Here is a 13,175-nt window from a genome sequence, read left to right on the forward strand (position 1 = left end):
AATCATGACCTGAGCCGAAGACAGACAGATGCTTAACTGACTTAGCCACCCAGGCGCCCTACTGCCTTTTTTTTAAGTTCATTTTTGTATTTGTTGTTGCCTTGAAGTTAGTTAAATTGTATAAGAAACACTCGACGTCTCAATTACATAACAGTTTAGATTTTTAATAATATTATATTCATGTTTTGTATTCTTACCTTCAAAACAGCAGAACAACTTTAAACCAAAGAACTATTTTTGCCCACTGCAAATTTCTATGCAATATCTGGAAGTTACTTTACTATGCTTTTTTTTTTTCCTTAAGATTTTATTTATTTATTCATGAGAGACAAAGGGAGAAGTATGGACTCGATCCCAGGACTCTGGAATCATGACCTGAGCCGAAGACAGACAGATGCTTAACTGACTTAGCCACCCAGGCGCCCTACTGCCTTTTTTTTAAGTTCATTTTTGTATTTGTTGTTGCCTTGAAGTTAGTTAAATTGTATAAGAAACACTCGACGTCTCAGAATAGGATTTTAGTTATGTAATATATTGATACAGCTATAGGTGAAATGCTAATTTTTAAGTAAACAGTTACAGCCATCTGTGCAAAGAAATCTATTTTGAGCTTTATAGGGAACCAGAGCATTTATTTTACCATCACATGATTTTTTTCCCCCACTTTTATATAAATAATTACATAATGGAAGACTATATGAGAATAAAGAACACCCATTTGAACACATTATATAACATTAGTAAAATTTTTCGAAACTACGAGGGATGGCTTTTTATTTCTTTTTTAATAGATGGCACTGTATCTCTTCCTAGAAACTGATTACAAATACATTTCCTCTAGCTTATCAGTATACTGAGTATCAATCTCATTCTACTAATTTTTCATTCTCCGTATTTTTCTCGTTTGCTTCCCTGTTAAAGGCTGAGTATGAGTTTATCAGCTCTGGTCTCTACCTAGTTGTGTTATTGCACTTGTGCGAGCAAAGCTTTTCTGATATGATGGGAAATACAAATGAACCAAGCACGCGTGTCCGAGTAAGTAATATTGGAGTGGGGGGGAAGGGTGCGATGCTGCAAGTGTTTGCTTTGGAAAGCACTTTGTTTTATATGTTCACATTCTATTTGGGGGAGGGGGGCCTCTTATATTAAAATGTATCTTAAAAATAAAGATATTATAGATTTAATAGTAATTGCTGTCTTCCTTACTTCTCTATCAAACAGCCTAATTTTTTTCATTAAACTTTTTGTAGAAGTAATTTCCTAGCTCTTGAAGGTAATTGGAATATATTTCAGTGAAAAACGGGGATGAATTGAAAACACCTAGAGGAAATGCTCTTTTTAATTTGGAAGGGAACATCCAGCTCATTATTACAACTTAGAAACCTGACATTGAAACTGAACTTCAAAAACCAAGAGTTTGGGAAATTAACTTCAATTTCATTTGTTAGTATCCTATAAAAGAGTGCCAGTGAACTAATTTTTAAGCATTCACATTACAAACTACTGAAGATAGGGACTATTGTGTGTTTACTCTGTTTACTCTTATCTTAACACTTGAGCTAGCTGTCTTTTAGGTGCTCATAAGTAAAGTGATACAAGTTACCTCAGTGTACCATAGGAAATTTATACTCTGCTGCCTGGCCCATTTAATGTGGCAGGGGCTAGGGTCTCCATCTCATTACTCTAGCATTGTGAACACTTCATATCTTAAAACATGTTCATAAAGATATTATTTCAGAGTTTTTAAAATAAATGTTCACTCTGATGATTAAAAATATTTTTGGTGAAATGTAAATCTGCTTGTGAATAGATTTGGTGAAATGTAAAATCTGTTTTATTTTGAAAATTATCAAATAACCAATACATACACTGTTCCTAATTGGTTAAAAAATATTTTTCTGTAATCATTATGTGAACATTATTCTTTTGAGCCTTTTGGACAGATTAATATGATTAAGAAAAAAAAGAATGAGCTATCAAGAGCATTCAGAATTTGAGCAGAGCTGTCTTGATTTCTAAGGCCTTAAGAAATGATAGAACCTAAATTTAGTAAGTGCTATAAAATTATTTCTTAGAAGGTGACTTACCTTGTCAAAATGAATAAACCTTATGTAATGCATATAATAAGATCTGTTGGATGCCTTTGTGAAAGATACAGACAAATTGTATTAAAGGGGAAGTCTTCACCAGATTAAAAACACTTTTGGAGCTATCAGATTTAGGCATTATTGTTCTCGGTTTATTCTCCTCTTTTTTTTTTTTTTTTAATTGACCACTAAAAGTGAATTCATTTATGTCCAAATTGTAATGGTTTTAATTTTTTTCTCCATAATTTTTTGAGGTGTTGCAAGAAGACAGAATGCCATTGGATTAATTTATTGTATCTGTTTTCAGTTTCTACATGATTCATGATATCTACATGGCCATTTATATAATGATTATATACAACATTTAAAAGATAATATCCTAAGCTTGTAATTTGTGATGTGGGGGTAGAAAGACCCCTATTTAAAGGCTTAAAATGGTGTTTGGCTTTCTTAAGTAGAAATGAATCTCCTATACTAATCTCTTTTTAGATACATTTGCAACATTTAAACTACTATATTTCTTTCTGCATTGTTTCTAGTTTATTAACCTTGCAAGAACTCTTCAGGCACATATGGAAGATCTCGAAAGTAGGTGGAATTTCCCCTTCCCAGACTTGTTGAATTTACTTTTGCAAATTAAACCCACAGAGCAAAACCTAATTGTATATTCTTTCTATCAAATTAGAGCTTCATGTATAGGCTTAATAATAGCAAAATAATTGATTTGGGAAAGATGGGTAGAGCAACTGACAGTTTCTTAAAAGCATATTATATTCTTTTAAATTCTATTTTAAGGTATAGGATGTATTTTAATATTTTAAATAAAATTGTATTTTTGAATGTCTTAGTTTTAGAACTTTTAATCAAAAAGAAAACATTCACTGCTCAAACCACACTTCTAAATCTGTTCAATTTGTGTGTGTGTGTCTATGAAGTTTTACTTGCTACTCAGCTTTGTTAGATCACTAAAGGTTTTCCCTGGGTTTGTTTGTAGTTCTAGGAAAATAAGGGTGAAAGATTCCTAATTCTGAGTCTATAACAGAAGCCATAGTTTTTTTTTTGCTCCTTGTTCAGGTCCTCATGGACCTTTAATAGGCAGCCAGCTCCGCCAGCAACTCCAATCTCTTAAGATCACGTTCCAGCATTAGGACTTCTGCCTGGGCTCCTATGTGAAGGCACTTAATGCCCAAATCTTTACAGGCATCTGCACAGCTTAACCTCAAAGTCCTACAACCTCCAGGGTGCTTCATATCAGGTGGGCACAGATATCAGTAGCTGTGAAACAATCCCTGAGAATCCAAGATTACCGTACCTTTTGTACCTTTTCACCCAAAGCAACTGGCTCCCCACGGTCAGATTCCATCACACTCTTTGAAGTGCTTTAAAATATGTAATCTCCACTGGATTATCTTCTGTACTCATCTTCAAAACACTTGGAGTGTTACCTGTAGTGTGCATAATGTTTTTACCTTTAGGGTAAGCTCAGCATCCTTTAAAGTTTGGGAAGGACTTGGTCTTCATGGGAACCTTTTAATGCCTTGAATATTCTAAGACCCTGATTTTTGTCATTAAGTCTGTATTGTTTTTAAGTTCTGAGAGGATTAGATAATGCATTTTCACATTTCAGTATTTGTGAAAATGGTATGTAAAGGAGTAAATGGTATATAAAATGTGAATTCATTGGGTATAAATACTTTTTCTTTTATACCTTCTTAGTTTAGATCCCTTGTGTTGTCTAACACAACAGTCTCTTTTTTGGTAAATTATAATTAATACCTTGCCAGATGTGATGATAGTGATTTGTTTCACTGTATATTTTCCTCAGATTGCCTGTTTTGTTTTTTTTAAATTAACATTCTCATTTAGAATTTAGTTTCTTAAACATAGCAGTGTCTCCTCCCAGCATGTGAGAAAGATGGAGGTGAAATACACCCAAATTCAGCTGTGAGTGACAGATGTGGGTGCTGCAAGCTTAATCCTAAGTACCAAAATTTTCATATGTTCTAAGAGCTAGTTCTGACTGAATTTTCTTCTTCCATGGCTTTAATCAAATAGAAAACATGAGAATTTCCCTGAAGAGCTGTTTTTATTTTTTAGTTTGATATTTTCTGGGATACAGCATAAAACTTAACTGCAGGATCTACTCATTTATGAGCTGAGTACATGCTTGATACCCTTTATTAAAAATGGACTTAAGATCTGCAAGATAGGTAGACTAAGGAAACTTAGGTTTCATCCATACATATAGCATAATTTTTTTGTCGATTCCATTTGTTGGGTACTCTTAAATATTGGGTCCAGTATTAATACAAGAAGAGTGTACATTTAACCTTTCTGCCCTTGATATTAGGGAAATGCTGGTTGGGTGTTTATTTTAGTGAACTTCCATTTTTCTGAACACACAACAGTTTATAGAATACATAGTTTTTTACTTATGTCCTTCCTGTTGACATTCCAGGATGTGTATTTTAAACTTCTGAGCTACTTAATAATAATTTGATGTCAGAAACATTGCGCAAGTGATGTTTCCGATAATGTGGAGGCATAGGAATAATCTCAAAAAAAGGTTTTTATTGAATCCAATTATTTTAACTTGGGCTGTGTCTATATAAAGCTTTTTTGGCTAAATAGAGCTTTTCTTGGCATTGTATAGACAGAGCTTTGATGTAAATTGGAAGAACACCCATAACCTATTCTGTGTACATTTTTTTTCATTCTCATCGGATGCATCAAACATGCAGCAGTAATAAACCAGATTCTTCTCAGGTGTGTGAGAGCACTTGCCTTAAGTTCATTTTTTCTCTGGTGTCTGTATCATTAGCTACTATGAACACAGATTGGTCTCAGTTGTTGAGAAGATGTTTCTTGAAGCACATTTTTAAGCATTTTCATTTTTGTAAAAACTAACCTAACAAAAAGATGTGGGGGTGGGAACATTGTGGATGGGCATCGCCCACAGTCAGACCACCCCTAACCCTATCATTTACCATTTTGATCAAACAGTATACTAAATTGGGATTTTTATTTTACAAGTCATTGCTATTCTGGCTTCATATTTACACTTCCATTCTCATCCCCCTAAAATCATTCTTGATCATCCTGTTTTCTTTCAACAGCTTCAGAGGATGATTCCGAAGAAGATGGAGACCATAGCAGAACATTTGATATTGCCTAACTTCATATAAGACAAATGGATGATCTGTGAACAAGTGTTTATTAAAAGTGGCAATTAAGTATGAATTAATTTTGTGGGGGAATGCCTATTGAATACATTGACTATATATATATATACACACACACACACGTGTATATATATACATACACACGTGTGTATATATATTTATAATGAATATATATATACACACACACACAGATGTCCTCTGTGTGTGTGTGTGTGTGTGTGTGTGTGTGTTCATTCTCAAGTATTGTTTAATTAAAATTTTGCTGGACCTTTTAACATGGCCAGTGAATCTGATGTTTGTAAACTGGTAATCAAAAAGTATTTTTCTTTTAGGTGAGTGGGAAAGTGTTACCCTTGTTTTAGATATCTAAGCAATGCTGACGACTCTTTTTTGTGTTCTGATTACTGTAGTCATATTTATTTAAAAAAAAAAAAAGGTTCATGTTTTAGTCTCTTGCTAGTGAAAAAAGTGGGACAAAATATGCTTTTGAAATAAAATGGCACCTAATTATTTTTCCTTTCAAAATGCCTTCTGTTGCAGTCTCATTTTCATAATCATTTGCTTCCAGTGTTTCTAAAAAATGAATTGGGAATAAGGTATGAAAGCATTATATTAGGTTTCCAAATTTAATATGAATTCTAAATTCATTTAGCAATAAAACCTAATTTTTAAAAAGTATATAAATATGAAATATAAATGATGGATAAATTTTTGTATTGATTTGCAAAATGCAGATTATATTTGATAGGCCATAGTATGTAGATATTCCTTTTAGGAATATTTCAGCTGTAAAATATATCAGAATTGCCCATCAAATGTTATTTGGAAAAAATTATTGCACTCTCAAGTTAATGGAGTATTTTTAAATCCCACACTTAAAGTTCAAAACACTGGTTTTCAATGTGTTTTTTAGTGTTGTCACTTCTTTATAGATAAATATATAAGTAACCTGTTTGGATCCTGGTTGTTTTTAACTGTTCCTTGGTAATTCTGAGCATTTATTTAGTGACTTAATGTTTTTCACTACTTTTGGAGAACAGGTGAACATTACCTATTCACCATGAATAGCTCTACACTGTGGTCATGAATTGTGTATACTTTCATAACACTGTATATTTCCTCTGTCACCAAGTGTATCTCTTAGGATACACTTCTAAACACCTTCAGGTGGTTTTCAGATTAAATAAAGTCTTATGTTATGGCAACGAACTACATTTTCTGAACCTAAGTAGAAACCATGTAATTTCTCAAACGTGAATCAACAGTTTGCCCACACATAGTTTGTTGGTCTTAATGTAAAACCTTGGCTGGAAATAAAGTGCATACTGATTGATTTACTTTATAGTTTGAAATGTTTCCTTTTAAATTGGTGCTCAAAATAGACCTCAAACCTTAGAGCCAAGAACTTTATTAAAAAGTAAAATCCGGTTTCATACAAAAATATATAACTCTTTCTAAAACATTGCTCAGCTCAGCAGTTACCTTTGCATTGCCTTAAAGAAAAAATACAAAATTTAAGAATGTCAGTTTGAATATCTTTCATCTGGGTCTTTAGGGATGCTTTGAGTTTGAAACAGTTTGACTTTGAATAGAACTCAGCATGAAAAATTAAAGTATCTTCTTAACCCACAAAACTTTTTATTTAAAAAATTTAGTAGAAAACATTCCATTGGCATGCAGTTTATAGTTTTGTATTGACAGAGATACACAGTGGCTTGAGCTTTTATAATATTCTTGTCGTTCCTTAATACCACTATTTCATATTTCAGTATTGTAAAAGCTTCTAGTAAGTGTGAATTAGAGGGAATAAGGAAATAAGGAAAGTCTTTTCATTGGTTATTACTTTTAAACCCTAAACAGAGACCATATCCCATTCACTACAAGAATGCAAATTCCTAGGAAAATGAAGTTAAAAGTAATATTCTCTAGATACTTGCCAAATGTAAGAATTTATATTGTCCTTATTAGCTAGAACCAAGATGTTCAGAAAAGCCGTTTATACATTTTGAATATAAACAAGCACATTTATGTTATTCTTAATGTGAAAAATACAGATTTGAATGATCCAGTTAGCTGTTGACCACGGAATAGATACAAGGGCCTATTAACAGATGTTCTGATATATGAAGAAAATTAAGATTTAACACTTCAATACCAGGGATCTCTAAGAACTTACTTGAAAGATGAAATAAAATATGGAAATCAGGTTAAAAAGGCCATTTTGGAAGAGCTGCCACTGGGTAGAAGTTACCAAAATGAACAGAAGAAAATCAGTCCTATGGGAGTTAAGTAGGAAGAGGAGATTCTAGAGCAGCACTGTCCGATAAAACTTGGTAATAATAGAAATGTTCTATAATTTGTTTTGCCCAGTACGGTAGCTACAGTAACTACATGTGTTTTGAGCATTTAAAGTGTGCCTAGTGCTACTAGGGAACAACACTTAAACATTATATTTATTTAAATAGCCACATGTAGCCTGTTGCTGCCATATTGGGCATTGTAGAAATTTGACTATTAGAGGAATTTGACTATTAAGGAAGAGTTAAGATCACTCCCAGTTCTTAAAGGACTGGTAGAACTTGCATAGAAAAAGTAGGACTGGAATTGTCTGTTCACCATTTGTACCACTCTTAATAGCTTATCAATAATAAAATAAGACAATATCCAAGATCTCAGAAATTTAAAGCTCTTATAATTGTAATTGTTTTGTGTACTACAACTAGTGTAACATCTGCTTGTTTAGTACCAGTCCTGTCATCACTTCGTTTTTCCTGTGTCAGTAAACAATAGTGCCATAAGTTGTGATGAAGGATGTTATTCATAGTGCCAGTGGAAACAGATGGCACAAGCTGGGACTTCGTTGCCGTTGGTCAGGCATGAGAGTGTATCTCCCCAAAGTATTCCCCATAACTGGTGGCATGTGGGTTAGGGAGAGAGATGACGACTTTGAGCTTTCAAATTTACAAATACAATAAATCTGATTTTATGTGAACTCTGTATATTTTTTATCTTTTTAAATTCTTAAGCTGTAAAGGATACTAAGGAAAATCACTCTTGCTTCAGCTTCATTTTCATTTTTTATCCCCAAAATGATTTACTCTTTTCACCTTTTTCTTAAGACGTACATTTTACTGAAGACTTTGAGCATCACCACTGCAGTAGTATGTAGTGTTTTTCTACAGTTTTTGCTTACATAGTTTTCATGTCATTGAATGGCTAGTTCATAGTAGTGGAGAGCATAATACACCTTGTGTAGGAACAGTTATTGTAGTAGGAGAAAGTCCTTAAACGGGCTCTCTGGTGAAAATGTTAGCCTCACTGCCAGCCTCCTCCACATCTTCCTAGTGTGGCTGTAATCTTATTGATTCAAAAAATGTATTTCATTGAAATTATAACCATTTGTGATCAGTGCTAAATACTGTTTCTGGTCCAAAGTGATCTAAAAGTGATGAAACTGGAAAGTTATGTGGAATAGGGGCTCCTTAAAATCTACAGTATTTTCTACATTTAACTCAAAAAGGAAGATAAAAATATTAAAAGAATTAACTGCGATAGTAAATGGCATGTGTGACATCTGAATGTACAGGATCTATTTAACAGTCTTTTATTTCCCGTATCTTGCTTATTAATAAAGGAGCAAGACCTAGAAATTGGTAAAAACCTGGTGATTGGTAAAACTACAGCAGTACGTAGTTTTTGTTTTTTAATTCAACTGTAACCTATGGTGGTTCAACTAAATGGGAGGGAAGATAGAGGAGTAGACTGGGTTTTTATCTGTTTTACTACTTTGGCCTTTATTTAAACTTCTTCAAGTGAAAGGTGCATTTTAAGGAAGTGGTTAAAACTACTAAATTATATCTATGATAATTTTTTAAAAATTTTGTTCTTAGAAGAACCTGAAGATCAATTTTTGTCACAGCGATTACATGAGAACAATGAATGCTACTGGAATAAGGAAATACACCATAAAAACTAATTTTTCATTGTCAAGTTTTACATTAAAGTCCTGCACAGGAATCACTGTCAAAGTATTTGATGTCTTAATCTGAGATTTCCAAAATCTTAGTCAAATTGAACAGCATACTCGTTTTCTTCTGCAACTACCAAAACACAGTCGTCATTATAAGGTGATTGGGGTGCAGTTGAAAAAACTGTGGTGAAACCGGCATCCGAATTTCTTTTGTACAGGAACCAAACGATTGCTCCCAAAACTGTTAAAATTACTGTGCTAGCAATCACCAAAGCTGATATTAAAATGTGGTTATCTGAAAAGAAAAAGACAAAAAATATATATGGAAATCACTTAACCTCTTTTGCGGGGGGAACACAAATACAGTTTCATCATGTACGTATTTGCCTATTTTAAGGATTTTCCCACATTGATAAAAATAAAAATGAATTTATTATATTTCTTACCTTGAACAACTGTCATTTCAAGATTTCAACTAAGTTTTACAATTGCCACTCTACTGTAAGATTCTAAAATGGAAACTATCCACACTTGGCATACTACAGTCCTTTTTGTCTCTGTTTTTTACTTCCTGGTCCAAGACTTTATATTTAATGCTCTTTTCAAGGCTAGATGTCTTGAGAGGTTTGTTTACCTTAATGAAATTTATTGGTTCATCTGGTGTTTGGCATTTAAAATTTGTTCCACTGAAAAAACCAGGAATGGCAATAGAATATCCACCCCCCCTTTTTTATTTTTTTTATATTTGAAAGAGCATGAGTTGGGGAAGTGGCAGAGAGAGGGAGAAGCAGACTCCACATGAAGCAGGAGTCCTGGGCTCTATCCCAGGACTCTGAGGTCATGACCACAGGCACCCCTGTTTTTTGTTTCAATTTAGTCAAGTATCTGTGTGTATTCCTTAATGATGTACAACCTTAACAGTTCTTGGCTTTTCAACACCCTTGTAATCTTTTAGTCAGTCAGTCCAGGGAAATTAACTCAGTTGAGTTAGGAGACAAATGCTTTGGGGGAGGAAGGTATTTGTATTTAGTAGCATCCAAAAGACCTCAAATTATTTTCTGTTTACAGATGAATTTTTACATTATGGTTATCTGAACGGACTTTGAGCTGTACTTTTAGAAAGATAAAATGTAAAGCTCAGCGAAGAAAATCTGGCCAAAAGCTACTTGTTAAAGTGAGGGAGAGCCATTGATATTTTTAAAATATTGACAGTCTTCTTTAAAAAATAACACAGGAGGAGTTAGGTAAATAGCCACAGCTGAGTTCGCTCCTTTTTGGTCCTAAAATAATAATAAAGTTTGTAGTGGTCACAGTTTGTTAAGGTGTAGGTTGTATTCTTACTGGAGACCATCAGCTGAAAAAAATGTGTATCAAGAAAGCGAGGCACATAGTGGTTACACATATTTATGAAATCTTTGTATTTCATATATTCAGAGACCACTCTGGATCAAATGCTGCCAGATCTTTCAGCTATTCCTAATAGGGTTTTGAGAACCACTTAGACCTACCGACTCTTTCCTACACATTTCAATCTGCATAAATCCTTTCCCCCTCCAAGTATACATGTGTGTAGCTTAAAATTCATAGTTCTACAAGATAACATAACAAAAAGTACTGTGCTGCTCCTGCTTTACCATTACTGCTCACCCTGCATTCCCAATGCTGTTAACTTGTACTTGCCTTCATGCTTGTAAATAACGTGCTTACATGGCTTTTCTTGATTCAATTTTTTGTTTTTAAGGTTTTTATTTGACAGAGATCACAAGCAGGCAGAGAGAGAGGGGAAAGCAGGCTCCCCATGGAGCAGTGAGCCCCTTGTGGGGCTCAATCCCAGGACCCTGAGATCATGACCCGAGAGAAGGCAGAGGCTTAATCCACTGAGCCACCCAGGCGCCCCTCTTGATTCAGTTTTTTAATGTAAGATACACATAACAAAATGTACAATTTTAACCAGTTTTTAAGTTGACAGCTTTATAGTTCACATTGTTACAGAACAACAGTCCACATTGTGCTGTGTCACCATCTATCCACAGGCCTCTTCATCTTTCAAACCTGAGACTCTGTATCTTAAACAGTAATGCCCCATTCTTCCCTCCCCTCATCCCTGTCAATCAGCATTTTACCTTGTGTCTATGAGGTCAACTACTCCAGGTACTTAATATAATTGGAATTGTCCTTTTGTGACCAGCTTATTTCACTTAGCATCTGATGTCTTCCATTTTCGTGCACGTTGCAGGATGCATCAGAACTGGCTTTTTTAAGGCTAAACGATGTTCTATAGTGTATATACACCATGTTTTCTTATTCATCTGTCGATGGACACTTGGGTTGGCAACTGCCACCTGTGACTTGTGAATAATGCTGCTCTGAATGTGAGTGTACAAATCTCTCTTTGATACCCCTTTTCACTCTGGGTATATACATAGAAGTGGATCATAGGTATTTCTATTTTTAGTTTCTTGAGAAGCTACCATACTGTTGCCTGTGCCATTTTACATTCTTACCACTAATGCACAAATGTTCCACTTTCTCCATATCCTTGTGATCACTTGTTTTTTGTTTTCTTGCCTTTTTTTTTTTTTGGGCACATAGATACCCTAATGGCTATGAAGTGGTGCCTGCCTTGATTTTTTAAGTAAGCTCTACATCCAGTGTAGTGCTTGAATGCACTACCTCAAGGATCAGATCCATGTAATCTGCCAACTGAGCCAGACAGGTGCCCCTTTGCTCTTTTTTTATTTTTTTGATATTTATTCCTCCTATGGAAGAGTGAGAACTTGATTCTCCATTATCTACATGAACTCTTAAATACGTTCATCATAGTTCTAGCAAGCCCCCAACTGAAAGAAAAAATAACGATATATGTGACAACAACTATCCAGAATTTTACAAAACTACCAATCAGAAAGGCAAACCAATTAGAAATAAGGACAAAAAACCTGGATATACCCTGGAGGTATATCACAAAAGAACACATTGAAATGTAAGTGTGTAAAAGTGCTCAACGTTATTCATCAGGGAAATGAAAATTAAAATGACAGATCACTACACATCTGAATGACTAAAATCAGGTTGAGTATCATGGGATGGATGTTTATAGCAAATAGAGCTTGGATACACTGACAGTGGGAATGTAACAGTTAAGCCAGTTTAAAAAATTACTTGGTGGTTCTAATAAAGCTAAACATGTTAGCTATGCTATGACCTTGCAATTCTACTCTTTGGAAAATACTCCAGGAGAGTGACAAGATAGGTCCAAATGAGAATGTTCATAGGCAGCTCTTAACATAGTATAAAACAAGAAATCCAAATATATGTAACTAGAGATTGGGCAAATTTTGATATATTTATAAAATATTATGCAACAGTAAAATAGGTACAGTAGATACTCATCTTGGGTGAATCATTTAAAAAAAAGCTAGTAGATTTATATGTTAACAGCAAGCAACTCTATGATGAGAGAACTCAATAGTGGCTAAGTAGGAGACAATGGTAGGGGATACATGTACTGGGAAAAAGCATGAGGGAAATTTTTAATGTAACAGAAATGTATCTTTTTATTTATTTATTTATTTGACAGAGATCACAAGTAGTCAGAGGAGGAAGCAGGCTCCCTGCCGACCAGAGAGCCTGATGTGGGGCTGGATCCCAGGATCCCGGGATCATGACCTGAGCCAAAGGCAGAGGCTTTAACCCACTGAGCCACCCAGGCGCCCCAAGAAATGTACTGTATCTTGACTTGAGAGGTAGATAGCCAGGTGTATACAGAGGCAACCATCAACCTGTACACTTAAGATCTACATTTTATACCTCAAAATAGATTAAATGGGGCGCTTGGGTGGCTCCGTTGTGTCCGATTCTTCATTTCCACTCAAGTCACGATCTCCGTCATGAGATCATGCCCTGTTTCTGACTCCACGACAGCCATGGAGCCTG

At 34.5% G+C, this 13,175-nt stretch overlaps 2 protein-coding genes across 18 annotated transcripts in view; one reads left to right on the plus strand and one right to left on the minus strand.

The window, feature by feature from the left end:
• MARCHF7 (membrane associated ring-CH-type finger 7) overlaps positions 1-5,293 on the plus strand; it is a 48,002-nt gene extending 42,709 nt beyond the window's left edge. For 2 of the 16 annotated variants that reach the window (XM_032355693.1, XM_032355694.1), the window contains exons 8-9: positions 922-1,035; positions 2,627-5,291. In XM_032355693.1, the coding sequence (XP_032211584.1) occupies positions 922-1,035; positions 2,627-2,806 (294 nt within the window). In that variant the 3' untranslated portion in view covers positions 2,807-5,291. Of the gene's footprint in view, positions 1-921; positions 1,036-2,626 lie in introns of all 16 variants that reach the window. The other 14 variants (XR_004288730.1, XM_032355703.1, XM_032355698.1 and 11 more) reach the window with 14 other exon arrangements.
• A 1,590-nt stretch (positions 5,294-6,883) lies between these two features.
• The window catches only part of LOC116597666 (CD302 antigen), a 133,227-nt gene continuing 126,935 nt past the window's right edge, over positions 6,884-13,175 (minus strand). For both annotated transcript variants that reach the window (XM_032355692.1, XM_032355691.1), the window contains one exon: positions 6,884-9,534. In XM_032355692.1, the coding sequence (XP_032211583.1) occupies positions 9,332-9,534 (203 nt within the window). In that variant the 3' untranslated portion in view covers positions 6,884-9,331. The remainder of the gene's footprint in view (positions 9,535-13,175) is intronic.

The sequence above is a fragment of the Mustela erminea genome, chromosome 8, assembly GCF_009829155.1.
Source record: "Mustela erminea isolate mMusErm1 chromosome 8, mMusErm1.Pri, whole genome shotgun sequence".
NCBI classification, from domain to species: domain Eukaryota; kingdom Metazoa; phylum Chordata; class Mammalia; order Carnivora; family Mustelidae; genus Mustela; species Mustela erminea.